Genomic DNA, 18,174 nt, shown 5'->3' on the forward strand with positions numbered 1-18,174 from the left:
AAACACTGCCAAATGGAGTATTTTTAACTTTTTTTCCCAAAAAAATTAATTCAAATAATGCCATGTTTTATCTCATTACAATCCAAAGCGCTATTGTGATCTGCTCTGAGTCACTGGTCATAGCATCAGAAGCTTAGGGGATAAATACTGATGGAGTTAGCAATATGTGGGGTGTTCTACAAAAGAAGGACATATTCTTACATTTTCATAATCATCATCATCACACTCAGATACATGGCTCTGTGATGGCTGCGATTGAGACCTTAGTCGTGGAACCAGCTTTTCAGTTTCAGCAGACCGAAAACTTCGTCCTTCAGGAGATGAGCGGCTAGAAGAAATAATGTTTTATTCGCTCTTGTCCTTATATATTAACTATATATTTTTCTCATATTCAAATGTAGCAATGTACAATATGACTCATTCAATCTTAAATATCGTGTATACCATTATAAAAATGTGCAGTGCATAAAATGATGAGCAAGGACCAGAATATGTTGTATAAATGTGGTGGAGCTAATGTTGCCCTGCAATTTTCAAGAAATAGTGCTATAGCCTTATCTTGCTGGGAGACTCAGCATTGAATTATGTGGAATGGCATGCAATTCCTGTACTTGCACAATGTATTATGATTCCTGATGAAACGTTGATTCTCCTGCCCCTCGGATACTGCCTGACCTCCTGTGCTTTTCTAGCGCCACACTTTTCAACTCTGACCTCCAGCATCTGCAATCCTCACTTTCTGCTAGCACAATGTATGCCCACTAAACAGGCCAAAAATGTTGTTACGTCTGAACCCTTTTAAATTGTTGCAAATGAAAAGAGCAGTGAATATGGGTTAAGGACAGTTTTTTTTTACTATGGTGAGAAGAGACCATTTGGATTCAATTCAAGAAAAATTTGGATATTGGCCGAAGGGAATTATTTTAAAATTTCAGAAGACATCAAGATAGCAGATATCTTGGCTGCAAATAGATATTAATAGGATGAAGGATAAGGTTACAGGGTAAAAGATATATATCAGTGTCTCTCTATGAGTCATTCATTTTCATTTCATGAAAATGTTGCATTCTATAAATGTAAGTTGCTGTTTGACACTGTTCCAGAGGAGAGCGACTTTTAGCCAAAGTCTCTCAAATTGTAGCAGAAAGGGGTTAAAGTAGTTCTAGACTTATTATAAGCAGTATAGACTATAGATACAAACAGGTAATAAATCTGTGCAAAATCTTACTAAACTGTCAATTGTAGTCTCCATTATTACATTCCAAACTAAAGGAAGATTATTGAGTCTACAGATAGGGTACAGTGCAGATTCATGAGGATGCTGTCTGAAATTGGGAAATATAAATACAAAGAAAGATTTCAGCTGATGACAGAGAAGCAGTAAATGGGAAAAATCTACTTGATTTCCCTTATCAATCTACATGTTGCAGATACATCAATCCATGACAATATTGGTAGGATACACTGGTAGGATAACCATCACACTGTAAGTTTTAATATTTATTCCACAACAATCTTTCTTTGTGCAAGATATGCACTTTAACTAATGCAAAGGTTTTTTTCCCCCTGATTTCTACTGACACCACGTTTGCTGGGGGTCCATGATGCCATACTGGGTCAAATATTGCTCTAGGGCTGGGTCACCCCACCTCAAGTTTGGCTTTTTGCCCATGTTTGGTCAAAGGCTGAAATAAGGTCAGGTGCTGAGTAGTCGTGGCAGAGCTGAAACTAAGCACCAACAAGCAGGTTATTCCTTTGCAAACATCGTTTGATAGCACTGTTGATAATCCCATTTTACTGAGAGTCATAGAGATGTACAGCATGGAAACAGACCATTTGGTCCAACTCGTCCATGCCGACCAGTTACCCTAACCTAATCTAATCCCATTTGCCAGCATTTAGCCCATACCCCTCTAATCCCTTCCTATTCATTTACACACCCAGATGCCTTTTAAATGGTGTAATTGCACGAACCTCCATCACTTCCTCTGGCAGCTCATTCCACACACGCACCACCGTCTGCATGAAAACGTTGCCCCTTAGCTTCCTTTTATATCTTTCCCCTCTCACCCTGAACTTATGCCCTCTAGCTCTGGACTCCTCCACCCCAGGAAAAACACCTTGTCTTTTTATCATATCCATGCCCTTAATGATTTTATAAACCTCTGTAAAGTGACCCCTCAGCTTTCAACACTCCAGGGAAAACAGCCCAGCTAATTCAGCCTCTTCATATAGCTCAAATCCTCCAACCGGGCAAAATCCTTGTAAATCTTTTCTGAACCCTTTCAAGTTTTACAAAATCCTTCCAATAGGATGGAGTGTAGACCAATAGAGTAGTCATTGGCCTAGCTGGATTTGTCTTGCTTTTTGTGTACACAACATACCTGAGCAATTTTCCACATTATTTTTTTTTTAAAAACCAAAGAACTGCAGATTCTGAAAATCAGAGGCAGTGGAGATAACATTACTCTCTCTCCACAGATGCTACAAGACCTGCTAAGTTTTTCCAGCTATTTCTGTTTTTGCCTCCATCATAAGTAAAGTGGGACTATCAACAGTGCTATCAAGCAATGTTTGCAAAGGAGTAACTTGCTCATTGGTGCTTGGTTTCAATTCTGCCAGGACCACTCAGCACCTGACCTTATTTCAGATTTTGACCAAACATGAACAATGAAGCTAAACTGGAGGTGACACTGCCCTAGAGCAGAGTTAACATTTTGGGTCAAGTGGCCCTTCTTCAGAACTATTTGTAGCTTGGAAAAGGTTGGCATGTATGCTGACAGTGGGGTGAGGGAAGTGGGGGAAGCAGGGGCGTGGTGAAGGTGTAAAGGATAGGTGGAAATGTAGCCCAAACAGAAAAAAACGCAAACAGGCAAACAAAGGAATGGGTAAAGGTCAGCAGGGAAAATAAATAGCTGCTAATGGAGACAATTAGTGATTGACAATGGGTTCTTTATAGGAGCAGTGCATGTGATGACATGGCCTGGTGTGTGGGGTTTGGGGTAAGGAGATGGGAGAAGGTGCTCAGGCCCTAATATTACTGAACTCAATATGGAGTCCTGAAGGCTGCAGGATTCCCAAGCAGAAAATGAGACGCTCTTCTTCCAGCTTGCGCTGAGCTTTGTTGGGGCACTGCAAGAAGCCTGAAAAAAGGGATGTTGTTCTGTCTCCTTCTAAACTGACTGCACTCCATGCTCTCAGATCTAACCCTGACTTTGTAATCAAGCCTGTCAACAAAGGTGGTGCTGTTGGTGTCAGGCACACTCACTTCTACATTGCGGAGGCTGAGCATCAGCTCTCAGACACTTCCTCCTATCTCCTCGGACCATGGCCAGATTATTGAACACCAGGTTATTATGTCCACAACGGTTACTAACCTTATTTCATGTGGTGATCGAAGAAGGGCCTGTGCCCGAAACGTCGAATCTCCTGTTCCCTGGATGCTGCCTGACCTGCTGTGCTGTTCCAGCAATAAAGTTTCAACTTTGATCTCCAGCATCTGCAGACCTCACTTTCTCCTCATGTGGTGATCTCCCTCCACTGCCTCAAACTCAGTCTCCCAACCCTATACAGGCCACTTCCACCTTCTTCCCAAAATCCATAAACAGATCTCCCAGGGCAGACCCATTAGTTCTGGCTGCTCCTGCCCCACAGAACTCATCTTTTCCTACCTCAACTTGTTTATTTCTTTTCCTTGCCCAGTCCTTTCCAACATACATCTACAATTCTTCTGATGCTTTATGTCAGTTTTAGAATTTCCAGTTTGTGGGCTCCAGCCGTCTCCTCTTCCCACGGAGATGTTATCCCTTTACACATCCATTCTCCAATAGAATCATCTCTACTTTGTCCTGGAAAAAAGGCTTGAATTGACCCCATCTACCACTACCACTCTCCTCCCCATGGCCTGCACATGTTCACTTCAAATAATTCCTCCTTGAAGTCCTCACACTTTCTTCAGATCAAAGATGTAGCCGTGAGTACCCACATGAGCTTAAGTTATGTTTGTCTCTTTGTGGTGTACATGGAACATTCCTTGTTCCAATCCTACTTTGGACCCCACGCACAACTCTTTCTCCAGTACATTGATGACATCAACAGTGCTGCTTCCCTCTCTCATAAAGTCATAGCCATACAACATGGAAATAGACCCTTAGATCTAACTTGTCCATGCCAATCAAAATCCCCAAAATAAACTCATCCTATTTGCCTCTGTTTGCCCCTTATCTTTTCTATTCAAGTACTTGCCCAAATTTCTTTTAAATACTACAAAGCAACCTGCATCTACCACTTCCTCTGGCAGTTCATTCCATATACAAACCACCCTCAGTGTGAAAAAGTTGTCCCTCAGGTCCCTTTTAAATATTTCTCCTTTCACCTTAAAATTATGCCCTCTAGTTTTGAACTCCCTATCCTAGGGAATAGACCTTTGCTATGGAAATAGTAGATGCAGATACAGTTACAACATTTAAAAGACTTTTGGACAAGTACATGAATAGGAAAGGTTCAGAGGGATGTGGGACAAATGCAGGTCAGTGGGACTAGTTTAGTTTTGGAAACTTGGTTGGCATTGACAAATTGGACCAAAGGATCTGTTTCCATAGTGTATGACTCTCTAACTCTATAGAGACATGACAGCAGGTGACCAGAGTTGGGAACTCAACTTTAAGGGTATTCAATATTTAACATCAACAAGGGAAAGATGATGGAGTTGTATTGCTGTTTGAAGAGGAAATTAATGCAATTGTTTGGAAGGATATTGGTTCTGATGATACCGATTCTGCATGGATAGACCTGAGAAACACCAAAAAACTTTATAGGTGCTTGTATATGGACCCCTAAACTATAGGAGTAATATTGGGAATGGCATTAAATTGGAACTTGGAGATGCTCAAATAAAGGCAATCTGTAATTATGGGTGACTTTAATCTGTGTATAAATTGGGAAACGAGGGAAGAGATTGCTGCACCTTTGGTGATGATCCTTGCATCCTCACTGTCCACTGGAGTAGTACCATATGATTGGAGAGTGACAAAAGTTATTCCCCAGGGAATAGGGGTAACCCTGGGAATTACAGACCAGTCAGTCTTACATTGGTGGTGAGCAAATTATTCTGAGAGACAGAGTTGTAATAGATGTAAAGTATTCAGCCTGGAGCTCAGTGACCAGTGGTGTTTCGCAGGGATCATTTCTGGGTCCTCTGCTCTTTGTGATTTTTATAAATAGCTTGGATGAGGAAGTGAAGGATGGGTTAGTAAGTTTGTCGATGACACAGAGATTGGTGGAGTTATGGATACTGTAGACGGCTGTTGTAGGTTGCAACAGGACATTGTCATGATGCAGAGCTGGACTGAAAAGTGGCAGATGGAGTTCAACCTGGAAAAGTGTGAAGTGATTCACTTTAGAAGGTCAAATTTTAATGCAGATGACAGGGTAAAGGCAGGATTCTTGTCAGTGTGGAGGAACAGAGGGATCTTCAGATCACATCCATAGATCCCTCAAAGTTGCCACCCAAGTTGATAGGGTTGTTAAGGAGGCTTATGGTGTGTTGGCTTTCATTAGCAGAGGGATTGAGTTTATGAGCCGTGATGTTATGCTGCAGTTCAAGAAAGCTGTGGTCAGACCACACTTGGAATATTGTTTTCAGTTCTGGTCGCCTCGTTATCGGAAGGATGTGGAAGTTTTCAAGAGGGTGCAGAGGAGTTTTACCAGGATGCCGCCTGGATTGGAGGGCTTGTCCTATGACAAGCAGCATGATGGCTCAGTGGTTAGCACTGTTGCCTCACAGCACCAGGTGCCCCGGTTCAGTTCCAGCCTCAGGTGACTGCACATTCTCCCATGTCTTCGTGGGTTTCCTCCCACAATCCAAAGATGTGCAGGTTAGGTGAATTGGCCACGCTAAATTGCCCATAGTGTTCAGGAATTTGTAAGGGTTAACGTAGAGTAGTAGGGGAATGGGTCTGGGTGAGATACTGTTCGGAGGGTCGGTGTGGACTTGCTGGGCCAAATGGCCTGTTTCCACACTGTAGAGAATCTAATTCTAAGAAAATTTGAGGGAGCTAGGGCTTTTCTCATTGGAGCAAAGAAGGATGAGAGGTGACTTGATAGAGATGTACAAGATGATGAGAGGCATAAATAGAGTGGATAGCCAGAGACTTTTTCCCAGGGTGGAAATGTCTATCATAAGGGGGCATAATTTTAAGAAGTTGGAGGCAGGTTTAATGGGGATGTCAGAGGTAGGTTCTTGATGCAGAGAGTGGTGGGTGCTTGGAATGCACTGCCAGCATTGGTAGTAGAGTCAGATACAAGACAGACATTTAAGTGACTCTTGGATAGGCACATGGATGATAGTAAAATGAAGGCTATGTAGGCTAGCTTGACCTTAGAGTAGGATAAAAGGTCAGCACAATATTGAGGGCCTAAGGACTTGTACTGTTCTATGTTCTAAGTCAAATTAGTAACAATACTGTAGAGGAGAAATTCCTGGAGTGTATCTAAGATGTATGCAGTTTTGGTCTTAATCTGAGGAAGCTTGTTCTTACCATAAAGGGGGTGCACCTAGGATCTACCAGACTGATTATTGGGATGGCAGGACTGATGTAGAAGGAGAGGTTAAAGCGGTTGGGATTATATTCGCTGAAGTTTAAAAAATAAGGGGGTGATTTTATAGAAACATGCAAGCTTTAACAGGACTTAGACAAGGTAGATCAGAAAGCATCCCAATGGCAGTTCAGTCTCGAACCACAGGTCAAAGTCTCAGGATGGAGGTATAACACTTAAGACTGAGATAAAGATAGATTTCTTTACCCAGAGAGTGTGCACCAGTGGAATTCACAACCACAGAAAATAGTCAACGCAAAAAAGGAGTGATCAAGCACTTGACATGAAGCAATTCAAAGGATATGGGGAGAGTGGGAATAGGCTATTGAGTTGGATTGTCTTCCATGGTCATAATGAATGATGGAGCAAGAGTGGCTGACTCCTGCTCCTATTTCCTAAGTTTCTTTGACACTGCCTAGAACAGTGATTGGATTTTTGGATAAAAGGAAACATTTTAAAGAAATGTAGGAACATAGTGAGTAGGGTTTGTATAAAGATTTGTAGCTCAGGTGTCAACAGGGGATGAAATGTCTGCAAATCAACTTCCCAGCTCGGTGAATATACACACAACTATGACACAGTGAGTAAATTTCATTAAAATTCTTGCTCACATGAAGGGTAAATGCTAAAACAGTGGTGTTGCCAATTTACTTGAAATCAACGAGGTAAAATCAATGACTGCAGATGCTGCAAACCAGATTCTGGATTAGTGGTCCTGGAAGAGCACAGCAGTTCAGGCAGCATCCAAGGAGCTTCAAAATTGACGTTTCGGGCAAAAGCCCTTCATCAGGAATAAAGGCAGTGAGCCTGGAGTGTGGAGAGGTAAGTTAGAGGAGGGTGGGGGTGGGGAGAAAGTAGCATAGAGTACAATGGGTGAGTGGGGGAGGGGATGAAGGTGATAGGTCAGGGAGGAGAGGGTGGAGTGGATAGGTGGAAAAGGAGATAGGCAGGTCGGACAAGTCCGGACAAGTCATGGGGACAGTGCTGAGCTGGAAGTTTAGAACTAGGGTGAGGTGGGGGAAGGGGAAATGAGGAAACTGTTGAAGTCCACATTGATGTCCGGGGTTGAAGTGTTCCGAGGCAGAAGATGAGGCGTTCTTCCTCCAGGCGTCTGGTGGTGAGGGAGCGGCGGTGAAGGAGGCCCAGGACCTCCATATCCTCGGCAGAGTGGGAGGGGGAGTTGAAATGTTGGGCCACGGGGCAGTGTGGTTGATTGGTGCGGGTGTCCCCGAGATATTCCCTAAAGCGCTCTGCTAGGAGGCGCCCAGTCTCCCCAGTGTAGAGGAGACCGCATCGGGAGCAACGGATACAATAAATGATATTAGTGGATGTGCAAGTAAAACTTTGATGGATGTGGAAGGCTCCTTTCGGGCCTTGGATAGAGGTGAGGGAGGAGGTGTGAGCGCAGGTTTTACAGTGCCTGCGGTGGCAGGGGAAAGTGCCAGGATGGGAGGGTGGGTTGTAGGCGGGCGTGGACCTGACCAGGTAGTCACAGAGGGAACGGTCTTTGCGGAAGGCGGAAAGGGGTGGCGAGGGAAATATATCCCTGGAGGTGGGGTCTCTTTGGATGTGGCGGATGATTTGGTTTATGCAAAGGTTGGTAGGGTGGAAGGTGAGCACCAGGGGCGTTCTGTCCTTGTTACGGTTGGAGGGGTGGGGTCTGAGGGCGGAGTTGCGGGATGTAGACGAGATGCGTTGGAGGGCATCTTTAACCACGTGGGAAGGGAAATTGCAGTCTCTAAAGAAGGAGGCCATCTGGTGTGTTCTGTGGTGGAACTGGTCCTCCTGGGAGCAGATACGGCGGAGGCGGAGGAATTGGGAATACGGGATGGTATTTTTGCAAGAGGTAGGGTGGGAAGAGGTGTAATCCAGGTAGCTGTGGGAGTCGTTGGGTTTGTAAAAAATGTCAGTGTCAAGTCGGTTGTCATTAATGGAGATGGAGAGGTCCAGGAAGGGGAGGGAGGTGTCAGAGATGGTCCAGGTAAATTTAAGGTCAGGGTGGAATGTGTTGGTGAAGTTGATGAATTGCTCAACCTCCTCGCGGGAGCACGAGGTGGCGCCAATGCAGTCATCAATGTAGCGGAGGAAGAGGTGGGAAGTGGTGCCGGTGTAATTACAGAAGATCAACTGCTCTACGTAGCCAACAAAGAGACAGGCATAGCTAGGGCCCATACGTGTGCCCATGGCTACCCCTTTGGTCTGGAGGAAGTGGGAGGATTCAAAGGAGAAATTGTTAAGGGTGAGGACCAGTTCAGCCAAACGAATGAGAGTGTCGGTGGAAGGGTACTGTTGGGGACGTCTAGAGAGGAAAAAACGGAGGGCTTGGAGGCCCTGGTCATGGCGGATGGAGGTGTAGAGGGTTTGGATATCCGTGGTGAAGATGAGGCGTTGGGGGCCGGGGAAACGGAAGTCTTGGAGGAGGTGGAGGGCGTGGGTGGTGTCTTGAACGTATGTGGGGAGTTCCTGGACTAGGGGGAATAGGAAAGTGTCGAGGTAGGTAGAGATGAGTTCAGTGGGGCAGGAGCATGCTGAGACAATGGGTCGGCCAGGGTGGTCAGGCTTGTGGATCTTGGGAAGGAGGTAGAACCGGGCAGTGCGGGGTTCCCGGACTATGAGGTTGGAAGCTGTGGGTGGGAGATCTCCTGAGGTGATGAGGTTCTGTATGGTCTCGGAGATGATGGTTTGGTGATGGGGGGTGGGGTCATGGTCGAGGGGGCAGTAGGAATACGTGTCCTCGAGTTGACGTTTGGCTTCAGCGGTGTAGAGGTCAGTGCGCCAGACTACCACTGCGCCCCCTTTATCCGCTGGCTTGATGGTGAGGTTGGGATTGGAGCAGAGGGATTGGAGGGCTGCGCGTTGTGAGGGTGAGAGGTTGGAGTGGGGGAGGGAGGTAGACCACCAGGTTGAGGCAGTTAATGTCCCGGCGGCAGTTGGAAATGAAGAGGTCGAGGGCAGATAATAGGCCAGCGCGGGGTGTCCAGGTGGATGCAGTGTGTTGGAGGTGGGCGAAGGGGTCCTCGGAAGGTGGGCGGGAGTCCTGATTGTGAAAGTAAGCTCGGAGGCGGAGCGATGGAAGAATTGTTTGACATCACGGCGTGTATTAAATTCATTGATGCGTGGATTATACCTCTTCCCACCCTACCTCTTGCAAACATGCCATCCTGTATTCCCAATTCCTCCGCCTCCGCCGGATCTGCTCCCAGGAGGACCAGTTCCACCACAGAACACACCAGATGGCCTCCTTCTTTGGAGACCACAATTTCCCTTCCCACGTGGTTAAAGATGCCCTCCAACGCATCTCGTCTACATCCCGCAACTCCGCCCTCAGTCCCCACCCCTCCAACCATAACAAGGACAGAACGCCCCTGGTGCTCACCTTCCACCCTACCAACCTTTGCATAAACCAAATCATCCGCCACCTCCAAACAGACCCCACCACCAGGGATATATTTCCTTCCCCACCCCTTTCCGTCTTCCGCAAAGACCGTTCCCTCTGTGACTACCTGGTCAGGTCCACGCCCCCCTACAACCCACCCTCCCATCCTGGCACTTTCCCCTGCCACCACAGGAACTGTAAAACCTGCGCCCACACCTCCTCCCTCACCTCTATCCAAGGCCCTAAAGGAGCCTTGCACATCCATCAAAGTTTTACTTGCACATCCACTAATATCATTTATTGTATCCGTTGCTCCCGATGCGGTCTCCTCTACACTGGGGAGACTGGGCGCATCCTAGCAGAGCGCTTTAGGGAACATCTCCGGGACACCCGCACCAATCAACCACACTGCCCCGTGGCCCAACATTTCAACTCCCCCTTCCACTCTGCCGAGGACATGGAGGGTCTGGGCCTCCTTCACCGCCGCTCCCTCACCACCAGACGCCTGGAGGAAGAACGCCTCATCTTCCGCCTCGGAACACTTCAACCCCGGGCATCAATGTGGACTTCAACAGTTTCCTCATTTCCCCTTCCCCCACCTCACCCTAGTTCTAAACTTCCAGCTCAGCACTGTCCCCATGACTTGTCCGGACTTGTCCCTACCTGCCTATCTCCTTTTCCACCTATCCACTCCACCCTCTCCTCCCTGACCTATCACCTTCATCCCCTCCCCCACTCACCCATTGTACTCTATGCTACTTTCTCCCCACCCTCCTCTAACTTACCTCTCCACACTCCAGGCTCACTGCCTTTATTCCTGATGAAGGGCTTTTGCCCAAAACGTTGATTTCGAAGCTCCTTGGATGCTGCCTGAACTGCTGTGCTCTTCCAGCACCACTAATCCAGAATTTACTTGAAATGTCAATTCCATATCAATCATAACAATAATTTATAGCAAATCACTTACTGTAAGGGTTTTGCCAGTTTTGTATCATATTGTTGAAAGTTAGGCTTAACAGCAGGAGTTAGTTGCTTGGTGAAAGCTGAAGTTCCTTTTGGCAGCAGTTCTGGTTTATATAGTTTAGGCTTGACCTGTACCAGTTCAGATGGAATTGGTGAAAACTTGGGTTTGTTTGCTGGTAATGGAGGATGGCTTGCATTTGATCCTTTGGGCAATGGTGCAGGAGGAGATCCAGCATTACATCTTTTTGTCGTGAGTATTGAAGGAGATGCAGTGCTTAGTTCTTTGCTCATAAATATTGAAGATTCAACATTAAATCCTTTATTGACAGAGACTGGAGGAGGTGCAGCTTTAGATCCATTGTTCATGGGCACTGGATGAGGTACAGTGTTAGCTCCTTTGTTCATTGGCAATGGAGGAGGTACAGTGACAGTTCCTTTGTTCATAGGCACTGGAGGAGGTATAGTGATAGCTCCTTTGTTCATTGGCACTGGATGAGGTACAATGTTAGCTCCTTTGTTCATTGGCACTGGAGGAGGTACAATGCTAGCTCCCTTATTCATTGGCAATGGAGGAGGTACAGTGACAGTTCCTTTGTTCATAGGCACTGGAGGAGGTACTGTGCTAAATGCTTTGCTCATGAGTGTGGAAGGAGATCCAGAATTATGTCCTTTGTAGAAGAGTGCAGAAGGGGATACAACATCAAGTGATGTCTCTTTTCCAGCTGTATGTTGTAAATGCTTATTTAACTCCATTGCAAATTTGCTTTTCACTTTGATGTCAGAGTCTGTAGTTTCTGAGTATCTCCTGTGTTTTTCCTTTCCATTTGAAGTGGATTTTAAATGTACATTAGAGGGGTTTGGACAGCCTGGAGAAGCTTTGGGAGACAGACATTTGAACAATGCACTGGTTTCAGTTTTTGTAGAAGAAGGGGAAGGCAAATGGTCCTGTGATGAACTTGATACACCTTCTTTAATAACGACCAACTCATGTGACATGCGTCTTTGTGTGGGAGGTGGCAGAGGAGGAAGTGGTTTTTTATTGCTCCTTTCTAGCTGAATTGGAGAATTCAACATAGGGCGAACACCTAAACACATTAGGAAGAGAAAAGTAATATTTCACTTCACCACAACTAAAAATCCAACTGAATTACCTCAGATACAATTTTCAAATTTTTAAAAGATGCCACCTATAATCTTTGTCACTTCTCCAACAAGAAATTAACTGATTCAATACATTCTACAACACTCTAGTACATCTGATTGTTGTGAAAATCTGAACCAGTGGAGATTAGAATCCAATGTCACCATTTAGAAGACCAACGCTGGGACAATCTAACAGCCATTATTTGCTATATAATTTGGAGATGCCAGTTTTGGACTGGGGTCGACAAAGTTAAAAATCACACAACACCAGGTTTTCGCTCAACAGAGTTATTCAGAGGCACTGGCTTTCGAAGGCTAGTACTTCCAAGTAAACCTGTTGGACTATAACCTGATGCTATGTGATTTTTAACTTAGCTATACAATAAAATTATTCATACTTCAAAATATAAAGCCATTGCTTAATGCATTTTGGGATACTTTTGAAGTATAGGAAAACATTAGGTCAGATGATCAAAAGCTTGGTCAAAATAGTAGGTTTTCAGGAATGTCTTAAAGGAGAAAAGTGAATCAGAAAGAGGCAAAAAGATGTAGGGAGAGTATTCCTGAACTTGGGATCTGTGCAACTGAAGGTGTGGCCACCAATGGTGGAGTAATTATATTTGGGAATTCATAAGAGGCCAGAAATAGAGGATGACAGAGATCTTGTGGGTTGTGAAGGTGGAGAATATTACAAAGATTGGAAGGGGTGAGGTCGTAGAGGAATTTAACAGCAAGGATGAGAATTTTAAAGCCTGATTTTACTTGACTAGAAGCCAAATAGTGAGTACATGTACAATAGGGGAACAGGACGCACATGCTTGAATCGTAGAATCATACCATATGGAAGAGGCCCTTCGGCCCACTGAGTCTACACCAGCTTGCTTCTATAATTCTAAGGATTCGGAAAAGGTTCCTGATGGCTGAATGGTAGCTTCCACTATTTAAGAAGGGAAGGAGAGTAGAGATCTATAGACTTGTTAGAGTGATGTCAGTACTAAGGAAAATGTTAGAATCTACAGATCATTCTGCTATAATGCGTGTTTCATCAATGCAAATTAGCTGTAATGCAATTGGCGAATAGAGGATGTTGTTTCTAAAGCACTAGCTTTTAGAACATGCACCACCAACACTTTAAGTGCTATTTTTATTGCACGATTTTTATCTAGCCTGGGGTTTTACAAGAATGTAATCATCGCATTACAGAAGAATGACCTGTGTTATAAAGCGAGTAACTAATGGACATTCGGAAAAAATAGCAAAATTGGACAGAGTCAACATAGATTTACAAAAGGGAAATCTTGTTTGACAAGCTTGTTGAAACTTTTTGAGGATGTCACTTGACATGCCAGAGGCCATGAAGAGAAATCCCAAACAATACAATATTCTTTTCTATAATGTTTGGTTTAATTCAGTTTCCTTTAAAAATGAACAAAGTTATTGGACTCATAAAATGATCATGGGATCATATTTTCAGAAACTTTTGAAGCCGTTCCATTCTGGTGATATTCTAGCTAAAGCCGACACAAAGGAGTTAGACACTAGCTGTCTGCTTCCTGCCAGCTTTGGATAAAGGAGAGCCTCAAAACAATTTATGTTTTCACCAGCTGGGGGAGGCAGAGCTGCACTGCCAGCTTAACAACCTTCCAATTAGCCCACTGAGATGAACCATCAGTACTGAAATACCTGTCTTTGTCACATGACCGGAAACTGAATTGCTGATGTGTACATTTGTGGGGTTCTAAGTCAGTTGCTGCTGACCTGTAGGGGGCAAGCAGATCTCCATCTCTGTCTTGGAAGTTGCCGGATGGAAAGTTGACTATACTTTGCCTGCAAGAAGGATAGCTACTGAGTCCAGCTCACAAAGGAAACTATTATTGGACACTGACCTTCAGAAAGTTATAACTTGTGAATTGATTTTTTTAGTACCTCTGGATTGAACAAAGCTTGTAATATTTAACACATTTCTTATCCTGTCCTCTTTTACTTAATTCTCAGAATGCATGTCTATGTGGAAGGAATATCAAAACTATTCCTCTACCTTTTGAATGTTTTGTTAGTAAATCTATCCTTGATTTCAGTTTAAAGGATTTTGCTGTAGGCCTATTTTGGAAATTGTAATCTGAAAACCAGGGGAGTTGGGGATATATCCTACAGCCTACCTCAGTAAGTGATAAAAGTTAAAAAAGGAATAGAGTAAGTCAAACAATACCTTGCTGTCCTGGGCATAATTGTTGATTGTTATTAAAGCCCACCTGGTTCACTAATGTCCTTTAGGGAAGGAAATCTGCAATCCTTACCTGGTCTGGCCTATGCGTGACTCTGGGCAAATAGGGATGGGCAATGAATTCTGGCCTAACCAGCAATGTCCACATTTCATAAAGGAGTAAAAATAAAAATACCTTCTGATTCTACAGAGAGTCCATCTGGTCTCAGGTAGTCATCCTCCTCCTCTTCTTCATCTTCCTCCTCCTCATCATCAACTGCGTAATCTGAGTAAAACAATTAAAATCTGTAAGAATACATGACACAAAAGAGAAAACGTAGGAATATGAATTCCTTCAGGTACTGTGAATTCTGTTATGGACTAAGCCAGACCACTCAAAACATTCTTAAGCAGGCAGCCCAGACCATAACTTTGAAATTTGTATTGGTGAGTGTATAGTGAAAATTACCTGGAGTAAATTTGCTAGATTGATTACCAGGTTTTAAAACACAAAGATTTATTTCCAAAATTACACAAAGAACAGAATAAAGAACCCCCAGAGAACTCAGTCTATCCACATTAGACTTGATTATGCTGTTCCAAATAAACAGAACAGTACCAATAAGCAACCCCCTTAAAAAAAAAGTGGAAATGGAGCAAATGTTCACAGGTTGAAGTTAGAAGGGCAGAAGGAGAGAGAGAGCCTGTTTCCACCCAGCTGAACTCCTAATGAGTTCTGGACTGAACTGCTCAGCTAGAGAGCTGACTACTCCCCTTTCATTATACAGGTCACTTCAAAAACATGACCACTTTGGCCTGAAGTCTCATCTAGGAGAAAGTGAGAGCTGCAGATGCTGGAGATCAGAGCTGAAAAATGTGTCGCTGGAAAAGCGCAGCAGGTCAGGCAGTATCCAAGGAGCAGGAGAATCGACGTTTCGGGCATAAGCCCTTCCTGAAGAAGGGCTTTAATTTCCGAACCAAACCAGTCTATTTGGAACTGGGAGCTGTTTATAACCTCTCAGAAAAAAAACCAAGGACACAGTATCCTTGAGAAAAGAAACAGCTTTTGGAAAAACGGGACCAGCTTTATGATAACTCTCATAATACTCTGCAATAGTGCTATAAATACTCAATACAGAATATATATTCATCTGGAAGAAAGTGAGGACTGCAGATGCTGGAGATCAGAGTCGAGAGTGTGGTGCTGGAAAAGTGCAGCCGGTCAGGCAGTATCCGAGGAGCAGGAGAATCAACATTTCGAGCATTTGCTCCATATCCTGCTCCTCGGATACTGCCTGACCGGCTGCACTTTTCCAGCACCACACTCTCGACTCTGATCTCCAGCGTCTGCAGTTAATGTTTCGAGCATAAGTCCTTATGCTCGAAACATTAACTCTCCTGCTCCTCAGATGCTGCCTGACCGGCTGTACTTTTCCAGCACCATATCTTGACACAGAATATATTCATGCCTATTTACAATCTTGCTATAAGAAGGACCAAAGTAAATCTCGTCTTCCTCCTTACAGCATATAAACTCAGTTCACTGTATGCTCCATCCAAGAAAGGTAGAGTTTTTGGATGCTGCAAACATTAATATCTAAAGCAGCTCAGGCATAATTCAATTATTGGATGTGAGGAATGTAATGAGTGATGAGATGAAATGAATGAAATCAGTAAAGAAACACTTTTGCTCCACAGGTTTTTCCCTGCTATCTTCTCAGCCTTTTACATACATGTAATACCAGATTCTCATCTCTTAACCCTTCATTGAGTATGGGTTATGATCAATTAGTCACAGTGGCAGGTGACCCTTTAGATGAAAAATTAAAAGTTTTAAACTAAAGTCATGTTAAGACATAACTTGAGATATGGAAATGCAATTACTTATAAAGCTTTGTGCATACTTTCCTACATTTATCATGTCCTTTACTCTTGTTCTGTACGATAATAGAGTCATAGAGATGTACAACATGGAAACAGACCCTTCAGTCCAACTCATCCATGCCAATCTGATATCTAAATTAATCTAGTCCATTTGCCAACACTTAGTCCATATCCCTCCAAACCCTTCCTATTCATGTACCCATCCAGATGCCTTTTAAATGTTGTAATTGTACCAGCCTCCACCACTTCCTCTGGCAGCTCATTCCAAATATGCACCACCTCTCTGTGAAAGAGTTGCCCCTTAGGTTCCTTTTAAATCTTTCCCCGTCATCCTAAACCTATGCCCTCTAGTTTTGGACTCCCCTACCCTATGGAAGAGACCTTGTCTATTCACCCTATGTATGCCCCTCATGATTTTATAAACCTCTATAAGGTCACGCTTCAGCTTCTGATGCTGCAGGGAAAATAGCCCCAGTCTATTCAGCTTCTCCCTATTCCTCAAACCCAACAACCTTGGCAACATCCTGAACTCTTTCAAGTTTCACAACATCCTTCCTATAGCAGGGAGACCAGAATTGAAAGTAGTATTCCAAAAGTGGCCTAACTAATATTCTGGAGACAGACAGCATCCGAGGAGCAGGAGAGTCGATGTTTCAGGCATAAGCCCATCATTCTGATGAAGGGCTTATGTCCAAAACATCGAATTCCCGTTGAAGGGCTTATGCCCGAAATGTTGATTCTCCTCGGATGCTGCCTGACTGGCTGTGCTTTTCCATTCTGATTCTGACCTCCAGTATCTGCAGTCCTCACTTTCTCCTAACTAATGTCCTGTAAAGCCCCAACATGACATCCCAACTCCTAAACTCAATGCTCTGGCCAATGAAGTCAGAATTCACACAACACCAGGTTATAGATTAGATTAGCTTAGATTCTCTACAGTGTGGAAACAGGCCTTTCAGCCCAACAAGTCCACACCGACCCTCCGAAGAGCAACCCACCCAGACCCACAGGTTCAACAGGTTTATGTCACAAGCTTTCAGAGCACTGCTCCTTCGTCAGGCAAACTGATGAAGCAGCAGTGCTTCAAATGTTTGTGATTTTAAATAAACCTGTTGTGTGACTTCTGACTTTATTCACCCCAGTCCAACACTGGCACCACCACATCATGGCTGACCAATAAAGACAAAGGTCAAAGGAGACTATTTCAGAAAATCGTGCATATATCTCAAACAGGGATTTAAAACAAAATGTATTCTTTTATAGGATATAAGCGTCACTGGCGATAATAATATTTATTATTCTGCGAAGGGTGTTCTCACAGTTACAGTGAAGCAGTCTGGGAATAATGTCCATACAGTTGATGGCATAGTGAAGCAGTCTGGGAAGGGAATAAAAATTAATTGCTGTAAAATGTTAGCAGGGCTGGTAAGGTCACTGGAGAGAAAACAGACTTAATATTTCAGATTGAGTGACCCTTCATCAGTTATGCTGAGCTTATCCAGCAAATTCTGTTTTTATTTCTGATTTATACCATCCTTGGTTCTTTCAGTCTGGAATGGTGCCCTTGCAGTCAATGTAATGGTGAAGCAGTCTGAGAATGGTGTCCTCACAGTCAGTATCACAGTGTAACAGTCTGAGAATGGTGTCCTCACAGTCAGTATCACAGTGTAACAGTCTGGGAATGGTGTCCTCGCAGTGGGTGCCACGGTGAAGCAATCTGGGAATGGTGTCCTCGCAGTCGGTGCCACGGTGAAGCAATCTGGGAATGGTGTCCTCACAGTCGGTGCCACGGTGAAGCAGTCTGGGAATGGTGTCCTCACAGTCGGTGCCACGGTGAAGCAATCTGGGAATGGTGTCCTCGCAGTCGGTGCCACGGTGAAGCAATCTGGGAATGGTGTCCTCGCAGTGGGTGCCACGGTAAAGCAGTCTGGGAATGGTGTCCTCGCAATCGGTGTCGTGGTGAAGCAGTCTGGGAATGGTGTCCTCGCAGTCAGTGTCACGGTGAAGC

At 44.3% G+C, this 18,174-nt stretch overlaps 1 protein-coding gene and 1 long non-coding RNA gene across 5 annotated transcripts in view; one reads left to right on the plus strand and one right to left on the minus strand.

Annotated features, from left to right (window-relative positions):
• Positions 1-18,174, plus strand: part of LOC122556801 (uncharacterized) — a 182,113-nt gene that overhangs the window by 111,066 nt on the left and 52,873 nt on the right. The window lies entirely within an intron of this gene.
• Positions 1-18,174, minus strand: part of sh3bp2 (SH3-domain binding protein 2) — a 131,782-nt gene that overhangs the window by 18,541 nt on the left and 95,067 nt on the right. For all 4 annotated transcript variants that reach the window (XM_043703980.2, XM_043703988.2, XM_043703976.2 and 1 more), the window contains 3 exons: positions 14,479-14,568; positions 10,941-12,021; positions 202-328 (listed from right to left, as the gene is read on the minus strand). In XM_043703980.2, the coding sequence (XP_043559915.2) occupies positions 202-328; positions 10,941-12,021; positions 14,479-14,568 (1,298 nt within the window). The remainder of the gene's footprint in view (positions 1-201; positions 329-10,940; positions 12,022-14,478; positions 14,569-18,174) is intronic.

This window comes from Chiloscyllium plagiosum, unplaced genomic scaffold (genome assembly GCF_037043375.1).
Source record: "Chiloscyllium plagiosum isolate Xiang-an unplaced genomic scaffold, Cpla_swu_hap1 HiC_scaffold_2, whole genome shotgun sequence".
Taxonomy (NCBI): Eukaryota; Metazoa; Chordata; class Chondrichthyes; order Orectolobiformes; family Hemiscylliidae; genus Chiloscyllium; species Chiloscyllium plagiosum.